We start from the raw sequence: 27,874 nt of genomic DNA, 5'->3' as shown, positions 1-27,874 counted from the left end.
TGCCCATTCTTTTGTTGATGGTGTTGATTTTACTGATCCAGTCAGCCTAATGGTCAATTATGACTGCCAAATTGGTGACTTTGAGAATTGCAGCTATGCGGAAAGAGGAGAAGACTGGAACTTTTGATTTATGATTTGGAGATGCTGGTATTGGACTGGGGTGTACAAAGTTACAAATCATATAACACCAGTTTATAGTCCAACCACCTGATGAACGAGTGGCACTCTGAAAGCTAGTGCTTCCAATTAAACCTGTTGGACTATAACTTGGTGTTGTGTGATTTGTAACTTTCTAGATTTAGACATCATGTTCTGGTACTTATGTGACATAAGTGTTAGCTGCATTTGACCAACTCAAACTGAATCCAGAGTAGCTTAATGTGAGGCGATTCGTTATTGTAAATTTATTATTGGTACTTAGCTAACAATCTCAATCCTGACTGTGACAGAGGAAAGAAACTTGACAAAGCAGTGGATGTTAATGAAGTCAGCTGGAGGTAATGTACATTTTTGCCTGACCTTAGTTGCTTCTGCAGTCAAACTCAAAATTGTGCGAATTGTCACATTAATCAGTCAAAATGTAAATATCTCCTACCTGTACTGGACAACCGTCATGTTCTGTTCCCCACAATGTCTTGCACATCGGATATATCTCATCCAGTTAGACTTGTTGGGGTCACTGCCATCAACAAAGTGTTGTAGTGATCCTTCCTGATCATATATCTGAGGAAGATGTTAAAGGTCAAACAGTTATTGGGTCATCGGCATTCACTCTCTTTTTGCTTTGGTTATATTTCTGCTGAATGTCAAACATAGAAATTTATGGCCACGAGATTTGTCACTGGCTTGAGGCATTTTCATAAAACTTATAATCAATTAAAATAGACTAATGACACTAAAATAGGGAACACCATATTTGTTGAGTTTAAGCTGAACTTTAAAGCAGATTTCATTATTCTATTGTTGTCAACATGCTGAAATAATGATACTGAAATCCAAACAAAATAGGCACTAATTTGAACCATGTTTTCTTTTGGATGTTAGAGGGTAGTTTCAAGACCAATTGAAAATAAATGGATTTTTGCTCCATTTTAATTACTGGCTCATGTTTGCTTCAGTTTTGAATTGTTTCAGTAAACTAGTAAAATGTTGTTTTGTTTAAAGCAACCATCAACAACTCAAGCAGCATTTTGTAAATTTGTCTAAAAGGCAAGCTTCAAATAAACAACTGTGTTTGTACTTATTATTTGAAAATAACTTAAACATAAGAAATCTAGCAACAGGTGACTCAATGTATTTTTTGATAATTATTACTAAACAACTTCATAAAGCTATTTTGTTGAGTATGCTGTGCAGTTTTATGCAGCTGGCAGACTCATATACTGTTGTGTTTGTTATGATCCCCGACAAGACACCAGATGTGACGACCTGGTTAGGGACCATAAATATTTTATTTGTTTAAAGTGGATGAAATTTGAGATCCCAGGTACTTCCAAAGTAAATAAAGCCGCAAGGTTCCACAATTTCGCACAAAGAAATTAAACTTTATTGTACAAATTGGACAAGTAAAATAACTTGTCATGCCTCACTCAGATAGTCCTGCTATTCCCAGATTCATTACAAAGACTGAAAATGTTTGAAAGTAAAAAGTGTGCAAAGTCTCCCGTTTACCTGTTGATAGACTCACATTAACAGAAAATATGGAGCAGGTTTCTGTATTTAACAAGAGCAACCATTCATTACAGATGGATAGTTTTTAACCCAAAGTAAATGCTTATGAATTGCTTATATATAACTCTTCAGTTAAAATGCTAACCCCCTTCTAAATGCCTATACATATATACAGACAGACCGACAGAGACAAAAAATGCTGGTGTTATGGATGAAGGGAACAAAATACTGGGGAAGAAGTTCAATACCAGCCCTGAAGCTTCAATTCCCAAGTATTTCAGTTCTCAGATCTTTTCCTTCCAGTTTTCTATCTTCGCCACAGGAGGCACAGAGTAATTAATTCATGAATTATAATGTCTCTGACATTACAGCAACTGGAGGAAGAAAATAACCTGAAGATATTTTATAGAAGAGAGAGAGAGAGAGAGACGGACACACCATTTGTCCCTTATAGCAGTCTGCAGGCTTCTGCCTGTATCATTCAGATGTACAAACTGTTCATCTATCCAGGAGCCGTGGTTCAGTGGTTACTACTGCTGCCTAAATAACAGGGATCCTGGTTCGATTCCACCCTTTGGTGACTGTGTGGAGTTTGCACATGCTCTCTGTCTGGGTGGGTATCCTCTGGGTGCTCCAGTTTCCTCCCATAGTCCAAAGATATGCAGGTTAGGTCGATTGGCCATGGGAAATGTGGGGTTCTTGGGATAGGGTGGGGTGGGGTGGGGGGTGAGTCTGAGTGGGATGCTCTTCAGAGAGTTGGTGTAGACTTGTTGGGCTGAATGGCCTGTTTCCACACTGTAAGGATTCTTCTGAATAGAAAATGACAGTTGCTGTCAAGCTAATGGCCTTTTGCATCCACTACTGGTCACAACTCCACAAATCAATCAGCAACCTATTTCTGACTCAATTTCATTTTATATACAGATCCTCAGATTTGTGCTGTCTATAAACATCTTATTCCTGCTGCTTGAACAAGGCAGCAACATAAACACCACAATAATTTCAGTAAATTTTGGATTAGACTTGATTGAGATTAGATTTAGGTTTTACTGTCATGTATACTCAGATACAGGCGCCCAGGAGTACAGTGAAAATTGTACAATGTCACCATTCCTGGTGTCATCTTAGGTACAAAAATTTTTAAAAAAGAAATAAGTTAAAAAGTTCATGGATAGCAATTCTTTCCTCGGTCCTTTGTTGTAAAACAGTCCTTTTCCAATCCAGTCTAGAATCAAAAGTTACTAAAATAAAGATATTGTCTTTATAATATGCATGTGCTCTTATCATCCAGAATTAACATGATGCAAATAGGAGTTAAAGACAAACTATGGTCGAATACCCAATCAAGCACATCAAGTAGCACGTGTCATCAAGACAGATCCTACAGTTATCTCAGCAACTTACCCAGATGAGAAGAATACTGTGCATTCCAAAGGGCTTTGTCTGAGCCCTAACTCTCTCCAACACAGAGACAGCAATGTTGTTCTGCCTTCTCAGCTTCTCAGGACCACTCCAATGCCCTGACTGCCTGAGGGCTAATAATACCGACATCTCTACCCTGGAGCTTCTTTCCCCTGCTTCTCACATTTCAGAGTGACCAGCAGCTTGAATGTAGCAATCGTCTACTTTGACTGTCATTCAACAACATGGAGTCACTTTCACTGACATTTGCTTCCTGACTAAATCTGATGCTGACCCTTGAACTTCTGGTTATGTCCCCTTAAACTGATCAGGGTTACATACTAAAACTTTTTGAGGGACACAATTTACATGCATTTGGAATGGCAAGGACTGATTAGAGATAGTCAGCGTGGCTTTATGCATGGAAAATCATGTCCCACTAACTTGATTGAGTTTTTTGAAGAGGTGACAAGAAGATTGATGAAGGCAAAAGGGTAGATGTTGTTTTATGGACTTCAGTAAAGCATTCAGGGGTGGCACAGTGGCTCAATGGTTAGTACTGCAACCTCACAGCGCCAGGGACCCTGGTTCAATTACAGCCTCGGGCGACTGTCTGCGTGGAGTTTGCACATTCTCCCCGCGTCTGCGTGGGTTTCCTCTGGGTGCTCTGGTTTCCTCCCACAGTCCAAAGATGTGCAGGTTAGGTGAAGTGGCCAAGCTAAACTGTCCATAGTGTTCAGGGATGTGTAGGTTGGTCGCATTACTCAAGGGTAATTGTAGATTCACAGGATAGGGGAATGGGTCTGGGTGGGTTACACTTCGGAGGGTTGGTGTGGACTTGTTGGACCAAAGGGTCTATTTCCGCATTATAGGCATTCTGTGATTTGACAAGTTTCTGCAATCCAGACTGATTAGTAAGGTAAGATCACATGAGATCCAGGAGGAGCTCGCCAATTGGATACAAAAATTGGCTTGGAGTTAGGAGACAAAGAGTGGTGGTGGAAGGTTGCTTTTCAGACTGGAGGCCTGAGACCAGTGGTGTGCCAAAAGGATCAGTGTGGGTCCACTGCTTTTCGTCATTGATAAAAAGGATTTAGATCTTATTTTAGGAGATATGGTTAGTAAGTTTGCAGATGACACCAAAATAGGTGATGTAATGGACAATGTGGGTGGCACAGTGGCATTGTGGGCAGCACGGTGGCACAGTGGTTAGCACTGCTGCCTCACAGTGCCTGAGACCCGGGTTCAGTTCCCGACTCAGGCGACTGACTGTGTGGAGTTTGCACGTTCTCCCCATGTCTGCATGGGTTTCCTCCGGGTGCTCCGGTTTCCTCCCACAGTCCAAAGATGTGCGGGTCAGGTGAATTGGCCATGCTAAATTGCCCGCAGTGTTAGGTAAGGGGTAAATGTAGGGGTATGGATGGATTGCGCTTCGGCGGGTCGGTGTGGACTTGTTGGGCCAAAGGGCCTGTTTCCACACTGTAAGTAATCTAAGTAATCTAATCTAATAAGGAGGATTATCTCAGGGTACAACAGGACTGTGGTCAAATGGGCCAACATGCTGAGAAGTGGCAGATGGAGTTTAATTTAAATAAATGTCAAGTGTTGTGTTATGGTAAGGCAAACAAGAGCAGGACTTTTACAGTTAATGGTAGGACTGTGGGGAGTATTGGTGCAGGTGCACAACTTCTTGAAAGTAGAGTGGCAGGTAGGCAGAGGGATGAAGAAGGTGTTTGATACGCTTGCTTTCATTGGTCATAAAATCGGGTTTGGGAGTTGGAATGAGATATTGAAGCTATACAATTCATTGGTGAGGCCACGTTTGGAAAATGTGTCACTGTCCTATAGGAATCCTGGCCACCCTTCTATAGAAAGGATGTTATCAAATCTCAGATGGTGCAAAAAAGATTAACAAGAATTTTGCAGGGACTGGAAGGTTTGAGCCACAGGGAGAGGCTGAATAGGCTGGGTTTTATTTTCCCTGCGCATCAAAGGCTGAGGGGTGACCTTATAGAGGTTTATTAAATCATGAGGGGCATGGATAGGGTGAATAGCTACAGTCTTTTTCCCAGGGTGGGGAGTCCAGAGCTAGAGGCTTAAGGTGAGAGGGGAAAGATTTGAAAAGGACCTGAGGGGCAACTTTATCACACAGAGAGTAGTGTGTGTATGGAATGAGCTGCCAGAGGTAGTGGTGGAGGTGGGTACAATTACAACATTTGTTCGGCAGCTGGATGGATATATGAATCGGAAAGGTTTGGAGGCATATGGGCCAAATGCCAGCAAATGGAACTAAGTCAGATTGGAATGTCTGGTCAGCATGGATGAGTTGGATCAAAGGGTCTGTTTCCATGCTGTATGATTCTATGATACTACATGGTGGCCTATGAATACTGGAGAGAAAATGTTGACACTTAACCTTGCAGAATGCAGACATTAACAACCTTCTTTCCATTACTTTTGACCATGGAGACTGCACTGACCTGAGCTGCTATTTCTGTCCAAGCAAGCTGTATCTAATTGGATGGCCTCCTTTGGTTATCTGCTTTGTGTTACTCTGTTCATCAGCATCTCTAGTTCCCTGTCTGGGAAATGGAATGACAACTTCCATTTCTGAGCCATTTACTGGGTTAGCATGGTGGAGCAGCAAAGCGAGTTCTTGGCTTGCAGCATCTGAAGTAGTACAAACGTGTTTTGAATATGGCACCAACTGTTTGATTGTCACCAAGTCCCGGCGGCAATGAACACTTCCACAGCTCTTGCTGTATGATTTTATGAACTGGGCACCAAATAGGCTGGATACATGATCCACGAACTGAACAGCAGAAAATTGCTTGAGAAAAGTCAGCATGGGTTATTGTGGACTGAGTGCGATGGATCTCCCCAAAACAAAAATTTCTCAAAAAAAAGGGAGAATTCAGTCAATAGATTTCTTTGTTTGGAAAGTTATGACTTAAGAAATATCAGCTCTCCTGGTGCAACAATTTCAATTATCTCTGTCATAATCTGCATCCAGTCAAAAGTGGGAAACAGCAAGCTAATAGGCTGAATGTTTCTGCTATAAAGATTCTATGTGAGATCATCTGGGGCAGTCTGAGTTCAGTGGCTCGTGAACACAAAATTTTCAAACTCTATGAACAAGCAGATACTTCCCACAGAACAAATAAAGCCAGAATATCAAAGATACACAATGAAGTGGATATAAATCCAGTCTCCACAATGAAGGACAGTGTCAAATTCACTGCCATCAACCCTCCTACCTTCTGGTGATTTTTTTGATTTCTATCATACATTTAGAGCAGTTACAATTTCTAGTACTTTGACAGAACGTATTAGGTCGTTTTTTTGAACAAAGCTGTCCCTTTTCTTTTATGTATTGAATTTAACATGCAACTTAATTGAAATCAGAAATTTTGGCTCCTGACATTTGGCTTCAATACAGAATTTATATGCTTACCGGAAAGAAAAGCATACTTGGTTTCACTATTTGTCATTTTATTGAGGATGCTTTGTTTTGACCAAAGCAAACATTGATCTCTTTGCTGACTTCATCTTCTGCATCTCTCCATCTGAAAGATGCAGTGATTGTGTTACTTCTGGCAAATTTAGACATGATTAGATAGTGGGAAGACAAATCATGAATTCACTTCAGTGTTGAAAGGTCTGAGTCAATAACCCCTGTCAAGATAGATGGACTATGATGTTACCTGCCCACATTACTCTTAGAAGGCTGTAAACATTTCAGTTAAGGGCATATCAGGGATTGGTAAGGGTTTAGTGGGTGGAGTAAGCTCAAACTTTATTAAATGACTTTCTGCTATGAAGTGTTTTGTTCATTAAAGTAAAGGGTATTATTGATGAAGTATTGAACATTTTAGGCCAACTGTGTCAGGAACAGTCTCGTCCACTTTGCCTCTGCCCTTCTGTCAGCAGTACTACTACAACTCCCATTTGGCATATCTCTATTTCCAAAGTAAGCCGCTCTGTGATTTCATGAAAGGGATTGCAAACTAAGATAAAGATGAACATAGTGTTGTACTTTGCCAGTTGGATTGAAACTACTTAAAATCATTTCATAATTAAGTCAATTAAGAAGGCAAATGGGATATTATCCTTCATTGCTAGAGGGATTGAGTTTTAAAGCAGAGAGATTATGCTGCAGCTGTATAGGGTGCTGGTAAGGTAACACCTGGATTACTGTGTACAATTTTGGTCTCCTTATGAAAAAAAGGATGTACTAGCACTGGAAGGGATGTACAGGCGGTTCACCTGATTGATTCCGGAAATGAGAGGGTTGACTTATCAGGAGAGATTGATTAGACCAGGACAACTCTCATTGGAATTTAGAATAAGAGGGGAATTTATATAGAAAGTTATAAAATTATGAAGGGAATAGATAAGATAGATGCAGGGAGTTTGTTTCCACTGGCGGATGAAAGTAGAACGAGGGGACATAGCCTCAAAATAAGGGGGAGCAGATTTAGGACTGAGTTGAGGAAGAACTTCTTCACCAAAAGGGTTATGAATCTGTGGAACTCCCTGCCCCGTGAAGCAGTTGAGGTTACCTCATTGAATGTTCTTAAGGCAAAGATGGATAGATTTTCGAACAGTAAAGGAATGAAAGATTATGGTGAGTGGGCAGTCACTGGAACAGAATCCACAAAAAGATTAGCCATGATCTTATTGAATGGTGGACCTGACTCAATGGGCCAGAGGACCTACTCCTGACCCTTTTTGTTGTGTTCTTATGTTCTGTTACATGACCTTTATATACAACAATTTATTTGTCAAGGCTGTAACTGAGTCCTGAGGTGTAAGTAGTACCAATCCAAGTGAACTATGATTTCCTTAATTTGTGTTTGAATAAATCATGAATTTAAAAAATGTATGTGCACAAATTATATGTAAATGAGTTTGACTGTATCATTACCAATTTCTGACATTTAGATATTTTAATCAGATCGACACTGTTTCAAAAAAGAGTGCAAGAGAACATGCCAGGAGCAGCATCAGGTACACCTAGAATTGAGGTGAATCTACAAAACAGAACTAACTGTGTGCCATACAGCATAAACAGCAATTGATAGAGCTAAATGATTCCGCAACCAACGAATCAGACTTAAGCTCTGACGTCTTGCCACATCCAGTCATGAACGGTGGTGGAAAATGAAACAGCTCACTGGAAAAGGAGACTCCACAAATGTCCCATCATCAATGATGGAGCAGCCCAGCACATCAGTGTAAATTCAATCTGACCAATTATCATCCCATTGGTCTACTGTCAATCATCAGTAAAGAGATGTATGGGGTCAAGAAAAAGTTCTAATGAGCAGCACATAGCAATAGAGACTCAGTTTGGTTCCTCTAGAGCCACCTAGTTATTGACCTCGTTACATTCTTCTTCCAACCATGGACAAAAGGAATGTAGCATCAAGGACCCCTTGCAAACCTAGAATCAATAAGAACCAGGGGACAAACTCTCCACTTGCAAGAGTCTAGCCTGGCATAAAGGAGATGGTTGTGGTTGTTGAAGGTCAATCATCTCAGCTTCAGGACATCCCTGCAAAGGTTCCTCAAGGGTAGTGTCCTTGGCCCAACCATCGTCAGCTGCTCATCATAAGGTGGGAATGTCTACTGATGATTGTAAAATATTCAGTATCGTTCACGACTCCTCAGGTACTGAAGCAGATCATGACCAAATACAGCAAGACCTGGACAATATCCAGGTTTATGTTGAAAAGAGGTAAGTAACACAAATGCCAGGTTATTACCATCTCCTATAAGAGAGAATCTAACCCTTTGAATCTCACATTATCCAACTCCTGGGGATTACCAATGATTACAAACTAAATTGGGCTTGCCATGTATGTAGGGACAACAAGTGAAGGTCAGAGGCAAGAAACCCTGCAGTGAATGGGTCACTTTCTGACTCTCAAAAACCTGTCCACCACCTACAGGCACAAGTCAGGCATATAATGGAATACTCCCCACTTGTCTGGATGAGTGCAGCTCTGCCAATATTCAAGAGGCTTGACACCATCCAGGACAAAACAACCTGCTTGACTGGCACCGCATCCATAACATCTACACCCTCCGTTATTGACGCTCAGTAGGAGCAGTGTGTCCTATCTACAAGATATACTCCAGAAATTCACTAAGGCTGTTCAAACAGCACCTTCCAAACCTATAAGCATATCTAGAAGGATAAGAGGAGTAGATACATCAGAACACCACCACCTTCAAGTTCTCCTCTGAGTCAATCACCAACCTGACTTGGAACTACATCATCGTTCCTTCACTGGCACTGGATCAAAATCCTGGAATTCCCTCCACAATGGATTGTGAGGCTACATGCAGCACCTGGACTGCCAAGGTTCAAGAACACAGCTCACCACAATCTTCTCAAGGGCCGGTCGGGGGATGGGCAACAAATGCAAGCCCAGAAAGTATCATAGACATTGTTGAAGAACTTGCATTCTTTTATTAATTTCATGGAATTGAAGAAACATTTAGGGTCTAAATTATTTCCAAAAGTGTACTGGATCAAATGGCTGTAGAAAATTCCTTTGTGTACAATCTTAATCGTTTAACTAAGGCACACTCACATCCTATGAATGAATAAAAAGAATATTAACTGAGTGAATGATATCTCTATCACTTTGCTGATTCAATTTTTTTAATAAAAGCATTACACAGTATAAGATGTCACTATGAATGTGGCTGATGTTGATTATTGTTGGTAATGGATCACAATTTTGCTGCTGTGAATAATCAAGCCATTTGGAAGTGAATGACTAAGATTCATTTCTTCTCTGTCAGAATTTTTTGTGCATTATATACAGCTTATCTCCCTCATTCAGCAGCTACTAAGGAAAAGCATTTCACTGACACTGTCACAATTAGTGCTTTAAAAAAGAATGGAGAGTAAATGAGGATTAGTTTATAATGTTACATGTAAGGGAAAAGATTTGTTTTGAATATCGTTATACGTTACGTTATGTGAATAGGATAAGAAGAATAGGGTTAACTAATAAAGGATAACTTTAGGGCTGATATCAGGAAATCCTTCACACAGAGATGGATCACTGAACTTTTCAGTCAAGTGATGAATTTTTAAAAAAAATCAGATTCTGCAATGACAGGACTAAAGGATCCTTCAGGATGGATGATCCAATATGGGATGAATAATCCACCTCATATTGTGATCCCTTAAAGCGATCTTATTATATATAGCTCCAAATATATTTTAACGCCAAAACCTGGGATTGTCTCTTTGAATTTAAACAACTCAGGGCATAGCCAAGAACCAAATCTATAAGAATGAAGAATGTAAACATGTAGTCCAGGCTGTTGCGAGTGTGAAGCCCTCAAATCCCTTGAAAGACCTTGTAATACATTACTAGGAAGCTTAATTTTAAATTAACTAGCCAATTGATTCTCTTAAGTGGCTTAATGATAGCATTAAAATTGTACACAAAGGAATTTTCCACAACAATTTGATCCAGTACGCTATTCGAAATAATTTAGTCCCTAAGTGTTTCTTCAATTCCATATAATTAATAAAAGAATGCAAATTCTTTAATGATATCTATGATACTTTCTAACGTATTTCTCATTATTTCAAACACTTTATAAGAAATAATGATTTTCACATTTTTTTTAAGTCTTCATTAAAGTTGGTACAGTCTCTTGCTAAATCTTTTCACTATATTTTATAATTAATGTGACACCACTGCAAATAATTATTTTACACAGTTTCGTCAACCTGTGGTAACGCCAGATGTTTGTTGAGCCGGCAGCTTGTTGAGATTGCAACATGTCCACTAAAGTTGTTCCAGTACTTGATACATTTGTTCCTGATGATTAACAAAGGTGAGACTCTCTTGAAGACTTTGATATCTCTTCCAAAAACTTATCCACCACTGACATAAGGCTCACCGACCTATAGTTCCCTGGCTTTTACTTACAACCTTTCTTAAACAATGACACTGCATTGGCCAAACTCCAATCTGTTGGCACCTCACCAGTGGCTATCCACGATCTAGATATCTCAGTAACGGGCCCAGCAATTTCTTCCTTGGCTTCTCACAAGGTTCTCTAACTCTTTCTCTATCTCTTTGTACACACCTCTCACCAAGGCTTGCAGACTGCCACTCTCTCTATTACATGTTGATATATACTCAACGGTTATTACCTACCTCATCCTTCCACTAGGCTTCCTATGTACTAACTGGGATGGCCTTCCTAACCATGCACCACCCACTAATGACTCTCCCAGCCACTTCTGTCATACTCACTCATTCTCTTTGTTTCTTTGCAGGAAATTACCTTTTATAACAGGGGAGAGGGGGCAAAAACAGACAGTGGTGCGGCAGACATTAAGCTCCTCACCCAATATGGGGCAAATTGCTAGAGCTGACTGAGAAAGACAGCAACTGCTCAAATGGAGACAAGAACACTCCCAAGGACAAACAACCACGTGGACTTCATCGTGCTGCTCTACCATTAACACCAGGTGCAAAGTCATTCTTAAACCAGCACAAGCTTTTTGCCTTTTCACACAGCTAATTCTTTCCCTTTTCTTATGCAGGCAATAGTAGCACCCTATGAACCAATGCAAGGAACAAGCCACCACTACCATCAGCCACACTGGAGAGGAAGCCACTCAATCCTCATAGGATAGATTGGCAAGGCTTTCACCTGCACCCACCACCAACCCAGAGACTCTCACTTCGGGGCGTTCTCTATCTATCAGGAGCACAATCTGGTGAGCACATCACTGACGGGTCTCCGCAGTTGGTGAAGGAAGAAACTCCCAGTTCTCTGACACTCAGAGCAATGCTGGAGAACAGGCACCAGCTCAGTCCCAGACAGGAGATGATCCTATGGTCTTTCCTCTTTGTAACTTAGCCAAAATACACAGGCAGGCACAGGATGGTAAATTGGATAGATTGGTGGAGGAAATCCACCAACGTTTACCGTGCCATGTTAGCTCTAACATGCATATGTCTGGCTGCGTCTGTGGACAGGTTGGTGAGCACCATTGAGACTTAGGTCTAGCACCATCATGTACATGTTTGCTGAATATGTACAGTACATGTACCTGGACTCCATTACTCTACTCTGACCATTGGTACTCAGCATCATTGGCAAAGGGAGATGAGGGGTCTTGACTCAGGCGGGGAACAGAGTGATGTCAATGTGCATGCATAGGGAGAAGGAGCCACAGTCGGGACCTACAGAAACTTCCTCTCAGGACACTCTGGAGTACCAGCCTCTCCACCACACTATGCCTGAGAAGACTAAGCTGCAGAGATTCAAGCCAAGGTGGATGAGCCCTTTATCTGTACAGGAGAACCTCTAGGTCTGAGTGCTCTTGGAGACAAACAGCCAAGTCTTCCAGGCTAATAAGGCTAACTATAGAGCAGGATCCCTCCATCCCAGTTGCACAGTGAAGATTGCAGTAGTTGAAGGGAGAAGAAGAAAATAACTTATCGAGTACACATATGTGCCAAGGGTGAAAGGTCATTGTAAATAATCTTGTACTTCTGTAAATATATGTTGATTCACACTTATGCATGTGAGAAATGCACAGCCTCCACATATACTCCAAGATGGCAACCCAGTATTGCTAATTTCTCACAAGCAACAAACACTTCGACTGCAAACAGCATAAAACATCATAGATCCTTAATCATTATCATTAATGACTGCAGCCAAGGCATTGCACTTTAATGTGGGCAAAACATTGGCTGAAAACAATGCACAGTGATGCTTGTAAGCCTGCCTTTCAGATAGATACAGATCATTCACATGTATATTTATCTTGCGAGGAAGAGCTCATTATCAGTGATGATTCCATATATCTCTATAGGTAACCATTACATTCTATTCATTTTATTCTATTTATGAGTTTTGAGATGCAGTCCACTGCCACTCAAGCCTGGGAGGTGTATCATAGACAGCTCACATCTCCACTTTCCCTTGTAGTGCATTGGGCTACCAAAAGCAGTTGCACAAAGCATTGCCTCTCTCAGGTGAAATGCTATCCTACAGATGCTTAAGCATTTCAGAGCAATTTAGAACTCTCCACAAACTCTGAAACTTTGAATGTTCATGAATGATAGAAGAGTGAGAAAGTGGTACCTCAGGGTTTCTCCCAGCATACAGACTATCAAGAGAGATTTCACTGCACAATACTCATATACTATATGCTAACTGAAACTTTAAAAGCCTCAGTCTCATGGTCATACAGTGTTACTTCCCTATCTCACTGGCTGCTGCTTCCTGCCTGATGATGAAGAGGATCTGTATAGTGCATATACGTGAAAGTGGAATCAGTCAAAGATACCACACATATAATCATATGGAGAGGAAGACATTTATTCAGCAACAATAAAGTTCCAGGAGTGTAGAAATACACGGGTTAAGATGTACTGTGGATTGGCTATGCCTGCTTGCCTTATAACCAACATTAAGTAATGCAATGAAATGAAGTCCAAATTCAAATAATCCATGTTGGAAGTGGGTTTCAATTGATGTTCTGTCTGGCCTCTCATGCTTGACTGCACATAGCTCAATCATATATTTATGAATGTACTTCCTGGTCAATGTCCTAATCCTCATCCACATCCTCATTTTCAAAGCAATGTTCTCCTTCCCCCATTTCCTCTGTCACTGGGTCACACCTTGTTTTGCTAGCTCCAGCTGTGAAGGACACCACATATCACACTCTAAATATGGTCTGACCTATATGTAACTCCAAGTACAGCAATGCGGTTGACTTCTAACTGCCCAATAAAATGGCCTAGCAAGGCATTCAATTTGTGGGCAATTGGGGATGGGAAATAAACCACCAAAGACACCCACATCCCATGAACAAACAAAAAAAAACTCTCTTTTCTGCATCAGCAGAGTATTTTGTAATGGTGGCATCAGCTCTGTTTGGACCAAGGCAGATCTTTCATCTGTGCAGCCTCTCCTGTGTAGTCCAAGGACCTTGGAAAGTGGCAATGATCGATAACTTCTTTAGTATGTTCACATAATTGCAGCTTCCAGTGTATCTGGAGCAGATTTCCAAAATCTGGCATTGATTCTCATAGATAAGTTGAACGTCAATGAAGTGGAAGCCTGTTATGTTGATAAACTCTACACATAGAGTCATAGAGATGTACAGCACGGAAGCAGACCCTTTGATCCAACTCGTCCATGCCGACCAGATATCCCAAACTAATCTAGTCCCATTTGCCAGCACTTGGCTAATATCCCTCTAAACCCTTCCTATGATAAGGCACTGTCATAGCAATAAAGGTGCAAGCCATAATGTCTGAAACCTGAAGGAAGCAGCAATGGTGGAGAATCCCACTGCACAAGCTTGACTCTCCTCATCATGGGGAGGGATATAAGCTGGCATCAGTGATTTCTCAAATGCATTTGTCAGACAAGGTTTAGGAAACCCACAGAGATCCCCAGTTGTTCCTCGGAATGATCCGCTGGCATAAGTCCCCTTGGTAGGCACTGGGATGGGATGGCCACCCATTCCTGCTGAGCACATGTCCTGCTCCAGTAGATGAAATAGTTCTGAAGCAGTTGCCCTGGGAGTCCTCAACATTGATTCCAGACCTCATGAAGTCTCGTGGAATCAGGTCAAAAATGGGCAAGGAAACCTTCTACTGATTACCACCTATTCAGCTGATGAACCTGTGTTCTGACAATTTGAATATCACGTGGAAGGTGCATTGAGAGTGACAAGTGCATTGGCTGAACACTGGGTAAGGGACATCAATGTCAAAATTTCTAAAAGAGGCTCAGTAACACTATTATTGACTACTCTGGCTGGGACCTAAAGGACATTACTGCTGGACTAGGCCTGCAGTGAGCGACCCAATGTACTTGACCTCATGCCCCCCCACCAGGTCTAAATGGAACAGATATATCTATGCATGACAGTACCAGTAGGAGTGACGAGTACGCAATCCTTTTTGAGATGAAGCCATATTGAGAAATCTACCACGATTCTCTGGCAATAACTCTTTGCTGAAAGGGGTAGATTACAAACAGATCTAGCAACTCAAGATTGGACATTTATGACTTACTGTGGACCATCAGAAGCAGCAGAATTATATTCACCTACAATCTGTAATCTCATGGTCTTACATATCCTGCACCGTACCATTACCATCAAGCCAAGGGATCAGCCTTGGTACAATGAACAGTGTAAAACAGCATGCCAGGTGCAACAACAGTCCTACATAAAAATGAGATACAAACTAGTAAAGCTACAGTGTGGGACTACTTGAATGCCAAGCAAGATAAACAGTATGCAACAAAGTTTAGCAATCCCACAAACAATGGATAAGATTTGAGCTCTACAGTCCAGCCACATCCAGTCATCATTGGTGACGGATAATTAAACAACTCACCAGAGGCACAGGCTCTACAAATATCCATCATAAATGATGGGGGAATTCAACATATCAACGCAGAAGAAAAGGTCAAAGCATTTGCAACAGTCTTAGCCAGAAATGCTGAGTCAGGAATCTAACTTCAGGCACAGAACTATGAGAAGAGGAGTGGTCAACGTAGAACTGAAGGTACTTCAATGTGTACAGTATGTGAAAAAAGGTAAAAGAGCTTGTAGCACAGATTGAAATTGGCAAGTACAATGCTGTAGTCATCACAGAGACATGGCTACAAGGAGATCAGAAATAGGAACTAAATATCCAAGGATACACCTCCTAGTGGAAGGACAGGCAGATTGGCAGAGGAAATGGAGTTGCCTTGCTCATAAGAAATGAAATTAACTTAATAGCAAGAAGTTACATAGGGTCAGAAGGCATAGAATCTGTGTGGGTAAAGCCGAGGAACTGCAAAGGAAAAAAGACCTGAATGAAAGTTGGGTACAGGCCTCCGAGCAGTAGTCAGGATGTGGGGCAGAAAATAAGTCAGGAGATAGAAAAGGCATGCAAGGAAGGCAAATTACAATAGTCGTGGGGGACTTCAATATACAGGTGGTCTGGGAAAATCAGGTTAGTAGCAGATTCGAATGAAAGGAATTTATGAAATATCTACAGGTTGAATGTTTGGTACAGCCCACTAGAGAGCAGGCAGTTCTAGATTTGGCCATTTGTAATGGGGCGGTCTCGATCAGGGAGCTTAAGAAAAAGGAATCCCTTGGAGGCAGTACACACAATATGATAGAATTCACCCTGCACTTTGAGAGAGAGGAGTTGGAATTGATTAGAAGGGGAAGCTAGCAGGGAAGACAGCTGAGCAGCAATTGCAGGCATTTCGAGGGGTAATTGAGAAGGCCTAGCAGAAATTCAGAGTTGAAAAATGTGGTGCTGGAAAAACGCAGCAGGCGAGGCAGCATCTGAGGAGCAGGAGAATCGATGTTTTGGGCATAAGCCATTCTTCAGGAAGCTCTTCTTTCAGGCTTATGCCTGAAACGTCGATTCTCCTGCTCCTCAGATGCTGCCTGGCCTGCTATGTTTGTCCAGCACCACATTTTTCAACTCTGGTACTCTAGCATCTGCAGTCCTCACTTTCTCATAGCAGAAATTCATCCACCATAAGAGGAAACATACTATTGGGAGGGCAAGGCAGCTACGGCTGACAGGAGAGGTCAGAGACAGCATAAAAGCAAAAGAAAAAGCATACAATTTTGTGAAGATTAGGCTGAAGCCAGAAGATTGGGAAACCTTTAAAAACCAGCAGAGGATGACTAAAAAAAAGCAAAAGGGCAAAGAAGATTAAACATGAGAGTAATGAAATGAGAGACACCTAACTAGTAACAGAAGGAGATTGTATGGTGGATAAATCACCTGGACTAGGTGGACTACACCCCAGAATTCAGAAGGAGATAGTTGGGAGGATTGTAGAGGCATTGGTGGTGATCTTTCAGGAGTCATTATGAGTCCCAGAGCACTAGAAAATGGCTAATGTAACACGCACTTTAAGAAGGGAGGGGGGCAGAAAATGGGTAACTATAGACCAGTTAATCTGACCTTGGTCATTGGTAAGATTTTAGAGTCAATTATTAAGGATGTGGTTGCAGAGTACTTGGAAATGTATGGTAAAATAGAGCTGAGTCAGCACGGCTTCATCAATTGGAGGTCATGCCTGGTAAACCTGTTAGAATTCTTTGAGAAGGTAACCAGCAAATTTTTAAAAAAGAGCCAGTGGACGTGATCAATTTGAATTTCCAGTTGGCCTTTGATAAAGTACAGAAAATAGAGGTAAGAGGGTCTTTTTCAGGATGGTAGCCAGTGGCTGGTGCAGTTCTGCAGGGGGTAACAAGCAACTTAGACAAAGAAGAGCCAGTGGATGTGATTGCTACCATATTCTCAAGGACAAATAAGGGTGGAAAATAAATGCTGAACCTCTCTTAAATGCTCATTGCTTAATCAAATCTTATCATGTTCAAAAAGGGGTCTCATTTTAAACTATTCTGCAGATAGTACCACACTGCTGTGAGTGACTGTGTGGATGTGATACTAATCAAGCTGTCTGCTTTGCCCTGGGTGGTGTCAAGCTTCTTGAGTAATGTTGACGCTGCATTCATTCAGGTAAGTGGGGCATATTCCATCACGCTCCTGACTTGTGCCTTATAGATGGTGGACAGGCTTTGGGGATTTAGGAGATGAATTACTCACTGTATTATTTCTAGCTACTGTAGTGGCTGTATTTATATAGTTAGTCCAGTTCAATTTCTGGTTAATAGTAACCCCCAGAATGTTGATAGTGGGAGAATTCAATGACGGTTATGCCTTTGAATGTCAAGAGACAATGATTAAATTGTCTCTGATTGGAGATGGCCATTGCCTGGCATTTGTGTTGCACAAAATGTATTTGCCACTTTTCAGCCCAAGTCTAGATATTGTCCAGGTCTTGTTGCATTTAAATATACATTACTTCAGTATCTGAGGAATCACGAATGATGTTGAACATTGTGTAGTCATCAGTGAACATCCCCACTTCTGACCTTATGATGAAGTAGCTAAAGATGGTTAGGCCTAGCACACTATCCAGAGAAGCTCATGCAGAGATGTACTGCAGTTGAGATGACTGACCTCCAACAACCACAACTCATCTTCCTATCTGCTAATATGATTTCATGCCAAGTGTGGAGAGTTTTCCCCCGATTGCCAATGACTTCAGTTTTGCTAGTGCTTCTTGAGGCTACACTTGGTAAAATGTGGCATTGATGTCACTCTCACCTCTGTAATTCAGCTTTCTTTCTGTTTGAATCAAGGCTGTAATGAGATCCAAGAGCTGAGTAGCCTTGGCAGAACCCAAACTGGGCGTCAGTCAGCAGGATATTACTGAGCAGGTGCTGCTTGGTAGCACAGTCAACAACATATTCCATTACTTTACTGATGATAACGAGGAGGTTGATAGAGGGTAATTGGCCAGGTTGGATTTGTTCTACTTTCTCTGCACAGGACATGCCTGGGCAATTTTCCACATTGTCAGGTAGATGCCGGTGTTGTACTTGGCTAGTAGTATGACAAGTTCTGGAGAATAAGTCCTCAGTACTTTTGCCAGAATGTTGTCAGGTTTGTATTCTTTGCATGATCCAGTGTCTAAAACTGTTTCTTGCTATCAAGTGGAGTGAATTGGTGTGGCTGAAGATTGGCATCTGTGATGCTTGGGATGTTGGAGAAGGCCAAGATGGCAATGCCCTAGATGATGAGGTGGAAAATTGTAAGTCATGCATCAAATCTGCATTCATCACCAACTGATATCACAATGGGCCTACCAGACATATTCCTGGCCCATATACATAATGCCCATGCTAACACTCTTAAACATATGATGTAAGTGCATTATTCTGGCACACGTGCCATTTTTCGATTAAAGCAGCAGCCATAACTCTGAAAGTATTGGCAACTCAGGGTCAAATTTTACAGATGGCATTCTATATGGAACAGTTATCAGTTCTAACTCAGTGTCAGTTCTTTTGTATTGGAATTAGTGGTAATGGCACCAATGGTTAGTCCTTCAGTAGTGTGGAAACCTAGCATCTGAACAATAACAAAACCAATGACAGCTCCAAAACAACACAAACGATGAGCTACCCAATTCAGTTAGACGGGTTACAACTTAGCAAAGACAAATCGTACCAGAAATCTTTATACATGACCTTTTGAAAAATGTTTTTTTTTCCACAAGTCATAGAAATAGTGGCAGATTTTTACAGCTTGAGTTGTCTCATACACATTGGAACGAATTAGCAGATTTAATTTAATATTTGCTAAAAATTAGCTGACATGTCAAGAAATAAAATCAATTACTTTAACAGCAGATCTCAAGCTGGGCTCTGTCATGTTGGCAGACATTTGCCCTTTCACCTTTTCAAGCATGTACCCTATCATCTTTGAAGACATGTTACCAATCTCCCACTGTTCTTGGAGTCTCTAACAAGTACACTTTACCATGTCACGTAAACATTACAATATGTTTACATTCTATCTACTCCAAAGATAGCAGAAACCCACATTTCAACAGTGGCAGTTTGCTGACACGAACAAACGCTACATCACTCACTAAGCACACTTTTGTGTTTTGTTCCATGTGAATTAAGTCCAGTCAAAAGAAAATGGTGTGTAGATATGTGACAGGGAGAAGCTACTAGCCTGGGTTTACAAGGTACTAAGTTAATTATTTCTGTTACTTGATCCAAAATGACAGTGCAGGTAAAACTGCAAAACAGGCACAGTGCCAGATTTCACGCTATATTTGCATGGATCACAGTTCAAGCTTGAGACCTTCCCTAAAAAAAAGGATGAACTTGTAAAAGGTTGCACTCCTAGTTTCAACTGTATCCCATTGTGGAAGTACCTAGATTTGTGCAGAATCTTTTTGGTAAACTACCATTAAAATAAATCAATAGAAACCAATAAAAAATAAAGCACCTTACTTTAGAGATTTACACTGTGCATGCTATGTCTTTGTCAAAAACTCTTTGAAGTGGTTTTATTATAGTAGAGATGTATTTAAGTCTGACCCTCTATTAACCTTTTAAGCACTCGTTACAATTGCTCTCAATAATAAGTAAAAAGGTCCTTAGACCATCATTAGCAAATGTTAAAAGATGTCAGAGTTAGCTTGTTTAGTACATAATGGCAAAACTTCAGCAAGATCACATTCCTTTGAAAGAATATTGTGTAATGAAGCAATTTGAAGTACATTTGTATAAATTGTAATATGACATCTATCGGCAGAATGTTCAAAATCATTGAACAAACAATTCTTTCAAAATGTACACCTTTTTTTTGTGGAGTTGGACCAACACGAGAGACATTTAAAGACCCGGGTAGGACCCAATTCTGAAATTACTTCCTGACTCCCAACATCACAAATTTCGCAGGCAAAGGATTAGTGAGTGGGCAGCAAACCACACCCTGCAGAATCATAGCATGTACATATATTCTCAAACTGACTGGCGTAATTATAGGCATCACAGAATTTTTATATTGTGGGTCATCTTCTGGATGACCCATGGTTCAAGACATTGTGAACCATTGTTTGGATTCAGAAACCTCTGAAAAAATAAGTTCAAATGGTCTTGCTCATGGCTTCCATGCCCCTTCATCCCAACTTAGTATCAACTCAAACCATCACATATCCGTATTGCCTATTATATTCTCCAGTCCCAGTTCAATGTCCCCAGCTATGGACTATGCACCCCTCAGAATCTATGTCAACTCAACCACTTCTACTGCTTCTAATTATCCCCCACACTCTTCTTGCAAATTTAATGCTAATTTATGCCCCTCCCATGACCATTCACCTAAAATGTACAACGTCCATATCTAATGAGCCAAGACCTGACAATGGCAACTGTGGAATCACTTATAGAAAGCAACAGCATTCATAAAATCTTCTTTTGAAATAAATTGCAGTTACTACCATCTTACGCAAGTGACCACCAAACAGCACCAACAGAAGATTCAAACAATTTACATCTCTCAATTCTATTCAAATAAACATGACACTTTGACACAAAATATCACAAGTCGATCCTGTACCATCTGCCCCGACCCAAAACCCAAAAGCAAGAATTATGTGCAGCTTTCATCCTTACAGGGATGATACAGGTTGTCTGAAAATTTCCTGAATCAATTTACCTGCCCCCTAACTGAAAAAAATCTTTTAGACTTCAAAATTCCCTTTTTTCTAAAGATCTTGGGAATTTCTAAGATTGCATCTGATTATGAATGCTGTTTTCTGTATATGACAATCTAGTGGGGTGCACCAAATATTAATGGTCTAGTAACATGCCTGAGTATCATTTTTAACCTTTCAGGATGCATGTAGATTGATTAATTGTGGTTTGGGAATTTGGGGAGGGATATCTGAGTGATCTGACAGAAACAATGCAACTAATTAAGCATGAAGAAATTCCATATAACTGAAATGATCTAAAGTGTTCACAACCTGATTCTGAAAAACAGTTATTTGTTATATATTCAAATGTAACAGTTCTTTATGCACAACATTGTCCTTTCTAGATCTGGGGTTACTGTTGACCAGAAACTGAACTGGACTAACCATATAAATTACTGTAGCTGCTAAAAACAGACCAGAGGATTGGAATTCTGTTGGGAGAAACTCATCTTCTGATTCCTCAAAACCTATCTATCATTTACAATATACAAGTCAGGAACTTGATGGAATACTCCCCATTGTGTGCATGAGTGCTACTCCACTAGTACTGTACTACCATCCAACACAAACCGGCCCATTTGATTGGCATTCCATCTAATCATTCACTTCCTTCTTCACTGATGCACAGTGGCTATCTACTATCTACAAAATGCCCTGCCAAAGCTAACCTTTGACAGGACGTTCCAAACCCTTTATCAACTAGGATCTCACAGGCAGTAGGTACATGGGAATACCAACAACTGCAAAGTTCCCTCCATATTAAATAACAACCTGACTTCGAACTATATTGCAATTCTTTCACTGTTGCTGGGATCAAATCCTCAAATTTCCACCTAACAGCTCTGTGGCTACACTTACACCGCATGTTGTTTCAAGAAGACAGCTCATCACCAACTTCTCAAAGACAATAAGGGACAGTGCAGCCAGCACAATCCATCTCATGATTTTTTTTAAAAGTCCCACCATGAGCGAATGATTCAAATGAGCAGCTCATATTCTTCAAGGTATCTATTCCCTGCTCTTTAGAAGTAGCGTAAAGAATTTTTTTATGTCTGTCTGAACTATACCAGTAGGCTAACAGGTCTCAGTTCAGTACTTAAAACCATTTAACTGATTCTCACAGTATGTTGTGTGCTTGGATTCTGGAACAGGCGTTGAGTATAGAAGTTGGGAAGTTATGTCGCAGCTATACAGAGCATTGCTGAGGCCGCACTTGGAGTATTGTGTTCAGTTTTCGTCACCTTGCTATAGGAAAGACGTTATTAAACTGGAAAGAGTGCAGAAGAAATTTACAAGGATATTGCCTGGACTCAATGGTCTGAATTATAGAGAGAGATTGGACAAGCTAGGACCTTTCTCTTTAGAGCATTGGAGACTGAGGCGGTCCTTATAGAGATGCATAAGATCACGAGGGCCATGGATAGGGTGAATGCACTCAGTCTTTTTCACTGGACTGGGGAACTGAGGACTAGAGGGCATCAGTTTAAGGTTAGAGAGGAACGAATAAAAGGGAACCTGAGGGGCAACTTTTTTTACACAGAGGATGGTATGCATATGAAATGAGTTGCTAGCAGAAGAGGTTGAGGCGGGTATATTGACAACATTTAAAAGGCATTTGGATAAATACATGGACAGGAAAGGATAAGAAGGATATGGGCCATGTGCAGGGAAATGTGGTTAGTGTGGACGGATATTTTGGTCGGCATGGACCAGTTTGGGCCAAAGGGCATGTCTCCGTGCTGTAGGACTCTATGACTCTATGACTTGGACTAACAGCCATCTGAGCAAAAGCACAACACTGACCAGAGAATTGGGTAAACACTGCGATATCAGTAACTAAGTACATAAGTACTATGTAGGTACATTTTACCACAGAAAGTTTGCATGCCCAATTTCATATGTAACTTTGCCTTTGAAAATAACGAAATATTAGAAACCAAAATCAAACATTCAGAAACACAAGTTCTATCCCATTCCTGGTGCATATTGTATGGAGGTAGAGTGAAATGGAGTTACATTTTTTTAATTTGATATTGAGGTTATTATGATGATTTTCTAAATCAGGGTCTTAGGTTGACTTTCAAAATCACAACTGGTGTGGGTGGCATGGTGGCTCAGTGGCTAGCACCGCAGTCTCACAGCGCTAGGGTCTCAGGTTTGGGTGACTGTCTGTGTGCAATACCTGCACATTCTCCTGGTATCTGCATTAGTTTCCTCCCACAGTCCAAAGATGTGTGGGTTAGGTGAATTGGCCATGCTAAATTGCCCAGAGTATTAGGTGCATTGGTCAGAGGGAGATGGGTCTGGGTGGGTTACTCTTTGGAGGGTCAGTGTGGATTGGTTGGGCCAAAGGGCCTGTTTCCACACTGTAGGGAATCTGAATCTATTGAGATAGAGGAGGAAGTAATGATCATGATCAAATTCAACTGAGCAACCTTGTTCCTATATTCTGATTTGGAATTAGGGAGACATGGTGGCCGAGTGGTATTATTGCTGAAATTTACTAATGCAGTGTCCCAGGAAACATTCTGGGAAATTAGATTTGAATTCCAACAATTGGGGTTATTGAGAGGAATATAAAATTAAAGGTCTAATGATGATCATGAAACCGTTGCCAATTGTTGGGGAATATCCTGTCTGATTTAAATGTTTTGGGAAGGAAATTAGATTAGATTAGATTACTTACAGTGTGGAAACAGGCCCTTCGGCCCAACAAGTCCACACCGACCCGCCAGCCACCCATACCCCTACATTTACCCCTTACCTAACACTACGGGCAATTTAGCATGGCCAATTCACCTGACCCACACATCTTTGGACTGTGGGAGGAAACCGGAGCACCCGGAGGAAACCCACGCAGACACGGGGAGAACGTGCAAACTCCACACAGTCAGTCGCCTGAGGCAGGAATTGAACCCAGGTCCCTGGCGCTGTGAGGCAGCAGTGCTAACCACTGTGCCACCGTGCCGCCCTACCATCTTTACCTGCCATCCTTACCTGGCCTGACCTACGTGTGTCTCCAGGCCCACAACAATGTGATTGACTCAACTGCGCTCTGGGAAATTAGGGATGGACAGTAAATGCTGGTTAAGGCAGCATTGTCCATATCCTATGAATAAATAAGAAAAATAAATTCTGTATCTCAAAAACACCAGGTAGTCATTTTGAGGATATTATCAAATGGTAACAGGAGAATGATATCGTTGCTGTCAGCCCTGAATGGCGGCATATTGACCTCGCTCCTGTCTGCCATGAATGGTGGGATATTGACCTCGCTGCTGCCGGCCCTGAATGGTGGAATATTAACTTCACCCCTGCCGGTCCTGAATGGCGAGATATTGACCTTGCTGCTGCCGGTCCTGAACGGTGGGATATTGATCTCGCCCCTGCCAGCCCTGAATGACAGGATATTGACCTTGCCCCTGCCCAGCCAGAATGGCGGTATATTGACCTTGCCCCTGCTGGCCCAAAATGGTGGGATATTGACCTCACTCCTGTCTGCCATGAATGGCAGGATATTGACCTCGCTGCTGCCGGTCCTGAATGGTGGGATATTGACCACGCACCTGCCAGTCCTGAATGGTAGGATATTGACCTCGCTGCTGCCAGTCCTGATTGGTGGGATATTGACCTTGCCCCTGCCGGTCCAGAATGGCGGGATATTGACCTTGCCCCTGCCGGCTCTGAATGGTGGGATATTGACCTCGCTGCTGCTGGTCCGGAACAGTGGGATATTGATCTCGCCCCTGCCAGCCCTGAATGACAGGATATTGACCATGCCCCTGCTGGCCCAAAATGGTGGAATATTGACCTCGCTCCTTCTGCCATGAATGGTGGGATATCGACCTCGATGCTGCCGGTCCTGAATGGTCGGATATTGACCACACACCTGCCAGTCCTAAATGGTAGGATATTGACCTCGCTGCTGCCAATCCTGAATGGTGGGATATTGACCTCGCTGCTGCCGGCCCTGAATGGTGGAATATTAACTTCACCCCTGCCGGTCCTGAATGGCGAGATATTGACCTTGCTGCTGCCGGTCCTGAACGGTGGGATATTGACCTGACTGCTGCCGGCTCTGAATGGTGGGATATTGACCTCGCCACTGCCGGCCCTGAATGATGAGATATTGACCTTGCTACTGCCGGTCCTGAATGGTGGGATATTGACCTAGCTGCTACCGATCCTGAATGGCGGGATATGGACCTTACCCGTGCCGGTCTTGAATGGCGGGATAGTGACCTCACTGCTGCCAGCCCTGAACGGTGGGGTATTGACCTCACCCCTGCCGGTCCTGAATGGCAGGATATTGATCTTACCCCTGCCGGTCCTGAATGGTGGGATATTGACCTCACCCCTGCCAGTTCTGAATGGCGAGATATTGACCTCACTGCTGCCAGCCCTGAATGGTGGGATATTGACCTCGCCCCTGCCGCTCCTGAATGATGAGATATTGACCTTGCTACTGCCGGTCCTGAATGGTGGGATATTGACCTAGCTGCTGCCAGCCCTGAATGGTGGGGTATTGACCTCGCCCCTGCCTGTCCTGAATGGCAGGTTTTGATCTTACCCCTGCCGGTCCTGAATGGTGGGATATTGACCTCGCCCCTGCCAGTTCTGAATGGCGAGATATTGACCTCACTGCTGCCAGCCCTGAATGGTGGGATATTGACCTCGCCCCTGCCGCTCCTGAATGATGAGATATTGACCTTGCTACTGCCGGTCCTGAATGGTGGGATATTGACCTAGCTGCTGCCAGCCCTGAATGGTGGGGTATTGACCTCGCCCCTGCCGGTCCTGAATGGCAGGATATTGAACTTACCCCTGCCGGTCCTGAATGGTGGGATATTGACCTCGCCCCTTCTGGCCCTGAATGGCGGGATATTGACCTCACTGCTGCCAGCCCTGAATGGTGTGATATTGACCTCGCTGCTGCCAGCCCTTAATGGCGGGATACTGACCTCACTGCTGCCAGCCCTGAATGGTGGGATATTGACCTTGCCCTGCCGGCCCTGAATGGTGGGATATTGACCTCACTGCTGCCAGCCCTGAATGGTGGGATATTGATCTTGTTGCTGCTGGTCCTGAATGGTGGGAGAATGACCTCGCTGCTGCAGCTACCTCTGATCACCAGGGAGAGCCACAATCGCCACTTCAAATGTGGCTACTCTCACTCGGACACCAGATGCTACTGACCAACCCGCCACAGGAATAAAGGGAAAAAAAGACAAAAGAAAAGCAAAATAAGATGAAGGAAAAGACTAGAAGCAAAAGTAAAACACAGAAGGAAAGCAGAATGGAGCAGATTTGTTCCAGGAAAGAGTCTGCAAGTAGTCCTGTTACTCTGCCGCCATCTTGCATCAAAATGAAAATCTGATGGAATGCGTTTCAAGCATTGCACTATCATTGAAGATTATATACTACATCTTTGCAAATTGCTTATCAACCATGCTTTGAATAAATATGCTTTAGTAAACAGAGTAAAAATAAATATTGCAGGGTAAATATAGGAACATAAGAATTAAGCAATTTGATCCCGCTCCACTATTTAACTTGGTCATGGCTGATCTTATTAAGATCTTGTTAAAAGAGGACATAATCAAGATGTAAAATGTAAAACAATAACCATGATGAGATGCAGCATGTAATAACAATATTTCTCATATGAGGACACACAATGACTCCAACATGAATATTCCTGTCCACTTCTGGGCATTAAAGAGCTGGATAATGGACCATAGGAAGGCTATAAACATTAGACAAGTTGTAATAGTCTGATTTCCATTTATGCATATCTTAAATATCTCCTCATGCCAAAAACTTCAACATGCTTAACAGCAGGAAATTCTTCTCCATGCAGATTACAGGGACAGTCTGACTGTTGTTTAATTTCAATTCTCTGTTGTACTACAATTGATGCAACAAATATACATTTTAATTGTTGCTAATCTATTCATTCATTCAACATAAAGTTCTCACTTTTGGGAGGAAATGAATTTGAAATATGGCATGCAAATTGGGGACCAGAAATCACAGCATTTGGATGCAGTGGCTTCAGCAAACCACTTCACCAGACAAACTAAACAACACGCTTCACTGTAAGGTGGCCCATATTATTTTTACCATGCATTGCCACTCCAACTTCAGAAACAATTTGTAACCTCTTTTTAGTTGTGGACACATTAAGTGCTTGAATGGTAATATTTAGCAACGTAAGTTTAGGCTGCTGAAAACCGATAATATTTTAATGACTTTTCCTCAAAAGTTATACCAAAGTTCAATAAATCTATATCTTTCTCAGGAATTTCACAAGATCACATCCTTGGAGCCATCAAGCAGTACCTGCTCTGAAAGTCCAACTTGTCAGCCAGCCAACTGATGTTAATTTGTTGTGCAGTGAATCTTCGCTGTGATATTATTTTATTGTATTGGTTAATTTCTACCCAAACACCAAAGTCTTGCCCATTGGTACTCATTTTCAATTCTAGTAAAACTATCTTATCAATTGCATTGCAAGATTGCATGGCTTCTTAATTTTGTGAAGAACAAAAAGGTAATGCATAATTAAGTGGATTTTGCCCATCACAGTGCAACACTGACATTTCCACATCTTCATTAAGTGAGGCATTTACTC

At 41.8% G+C, this 27,874-nt stretch overlaps 1 protein-coding gene across 2 annotated transcripts in view; it reads right to left on the bottom strand.

Annotated features, from left to right (window-relative positions):
- Positions 1-27,874, bottom strand: part of prdm6 (PR domain containing 6) — a 208,865-nt gene that overhangs the window by 66,629 nt on the left and 114,362 nt on the right. For both annotated transcript variants that reach the window (XM_060844811.1, XM_060844804.1), the window contains exon 4: positions 596-723. In XM_060844811.1, coding sequence (XP_060700794.1) covers positions 596-723 — 128 coding nt within the window. The remainder of the gene's footprint in view (positions 1-595; positions 724-27,874) is intronic.

This window comes from Hemiscyllium ocellatum, chromosome 2 (assembly GCF_020745735.1).
Source record: "Hemiscyllium ocellatum isolate sHemOce1 chromosome 2, sHemOce1.pat.X.cur, whole genome shotgun sequence".
In the NCBI taxonomy this organism is placed as follows: Eukaryota; Metazoa; Chordata; class Chondrichthyes; order Orectolobiformes; family Hemiscylliidae; genus Hemiscyllium; species Hemiscyllium ocellatum.
The sequence above is the reverse complement of the archived record's forward strand: the minus strand, read 5'-3'. Positions and strand labels throughout refer to the sequence as shown.